At 47.3% G+C, this 2,106-nt stretch overlaps 1 protein-coding gene across 3 annotated transcripts in view; it reads left to right on the top strand.

Annotated features, from left to right (window-relative positions):
- Positions 1–2,106, top strand: part of Frmd4b (FERM domain containing 4B) — a 36,877-nt gene that overhangs the window by 30,135 nt on the left and 4,636 nt on the right. For all 3 annotated transcript variants that reach the window (XM_021165173.2, XM_021165172.2, XM_029478312.1), the window contains exon 12: positions 1,484–1,616. In XM_021165173.2, the coding sequence (XP_021020832.1) occupies positions 1,484–1,616 (133 nt within the window). The remainder of the gene's footprint in view (positions 1–1,483; positions 1,617–2,106) is intronic.

Here is a 2,106-nt window from a genome sequence, read left to right as displayed (position 1 = left end):
GAAAGAATTAAGTGGATGAAATCAAGGCTCCCGGAAATCCCTTCTGGAATGTTCCTGCCCCTACTTTATAGCTTTGGAGATGTATTTCTACAGGCTCNGATCATTCACACGGAGAGCTACATTTCCTGTTTCTGGTTAGTCAGATTCTGCACCACCTGAAGGCTTCGTGGTGACTCAGTTTCAGGAGTGATGGTAGCCACCTTTTCTTGGCAGCTCTGTGTCAGGGTGCCCTTTCAATGGGAGCAGCAGGGCTGTAGGGCGAGAGCTGTGTGTTATAATTCTTATCTTACAGTTAAGGTGACTCTGGTTTAGATAGAGTTTGAATGACTGCCAGTCCCGTAGGCTGGCAGGTGACAAACTAGGGCTTCCATCCCAGGGCTAACAGTATGACCCCNCAGGGTTCAGAGCCCTTCCCTCGGTGCTCAGTCTTGGAAACCCTCCGTGAGCATTTACACATCTGTTAGTGTAAATCAAGTGGCATTGTGGCCACAGACGCATTGTGAAGTTTGTCGGTGGTGATTGCAAGTGGCTTGTGGGTGTGGAAAGAGGTCAGTGGACAGAACATGAGGAACAGGAAGAATCGTGAGCAGGGCTGTCTGTGTGAGGCTTAGATACACACAGAGCTGCCGAGCCACCTGTGCAGCCCAGGCATGGGGCAGGACTGGTTCCACAAAGGGGAGAGCAGAAACCCAGTGATACCCAGTGACACCCAGTGACATTCCTTCAAATCAGGCTCTGCTTCCAAATTGTGCCCTTGTCATCTCCTGGATCCACCCTTCCGCAAAACTAGCCTCTTCCACCTCCTGCTAGCTTCGCCCTCCACTTTTCAGTCAACAATAGAAACTGTTCTGCCTTACCAGTGGCCAGTGTTGCCTTCAGCAGTCAAGTCTTGACAAGTGACCTGGCTGAAGGCTTTTCCTCCACATTCCTCTCGACGGATTCTCAAGTACCATCTGGTCGGATCTGAAGCCCGGGTGGCAAGGTTCTCTCCCTTTGAGAATCCACTCCCTTTTCCTTCTGGGCTACTTAAAAAATGTGTGTTCTTGAAAATAATTCTGTCTTCCCTTTGGACTAACTCCTGTTACTACTAATACTTACCATGTTGTGAGCCTTTATTCTGCACTAGGCTACTGTGTTCATCATAACCTTCAGTCCTGGTGCTGTCACCACAGAAAATGTACTTCCCTCTCCACAATAAGAAAACTGAAGCTTCAAAAGGAGGAGCTGTCTGCCCAAGTCACTCAGCCAGCTATTAACCCAGCAAATTGAACTGATTGTCAATTCTGGCTCAGATAGGGGTTTCTCTTTCTCAGAGGTAGAACAGAGGCAAGGCCCTGAACCCACCCCCTCAGCAGTGGCAAACACAAAACTAAACCCAGGCTTCCATCTCTGCTCTGCACATACCGGAGTGTGAAGCAACCTGAGCAGATTTAGCTTGGAATAGTTCAACTAATGTTCTCTCTCTTTCCGTTCTTATTTCTAGTGTCTTCCACAAATGCTTCTGGGAACTGGAGGACCCAGTTAACCATTGGGCTATCTGAATACGAAAATCCAGTGCATTCTCCCTACACCAGCTACTATGGCAACATCTACAATCCCTTGTCTTCTCCGAGCAGGTGAGAAAGTGTTGGCCAGGTTCTCGAAGCCTGGTCCTCTTTGAAGGTCATGTGGCTCCTACACTGCAGNTTGGTGGTGAAGAGGCATAAGGTGGGATTTGGTAAACAAGAGCCTACAGGCCCAACTCAACTACCACCATAATCAGTAAATAGTGTTACACTGGAAAATGGCTTCGCTCATTACTCTACCTGTAAGCTGTGTGTATGTTCACACTCTGAGGACAAAGCTAAATGGCTGTGACAAATAAGACATGGCTAGCAAAGCCAAAAATACTTTTGACTTCTAAAGTTTCCTGAGCTCCATGTAGCTCACCCAAATTCAGCTCTGTCTCTTATAGCTGTACACTTTAAAGTCATAGTCTCAAAGCTGGGCTTCTCTGTCTGGTCTATTTTAAGGGTGTGCTTAAAACTGTATTGTGGATAATGTCCATTTAAGTCTTTTCTTGGAAAGAGAAAACCTACACACACACACACACACACACACACACAC

The sequence above is a fragment of the Mus caroli genome, chromosome 6 (genome assembly GCF_900094665.2).
Source record: "Mus caroli chromosome 6, CAROLI_EIJ_v1.1, whole genome shotgun sequence".
Lineage (NCBI taxonomy): Eukaryota > Metazoa > Chordata > Mammalia > Rodentia > Muridae > Mus > Mus caroli.
This window is presented reverse-complemented; position numbering and strand designations above follow the sequence as displayed.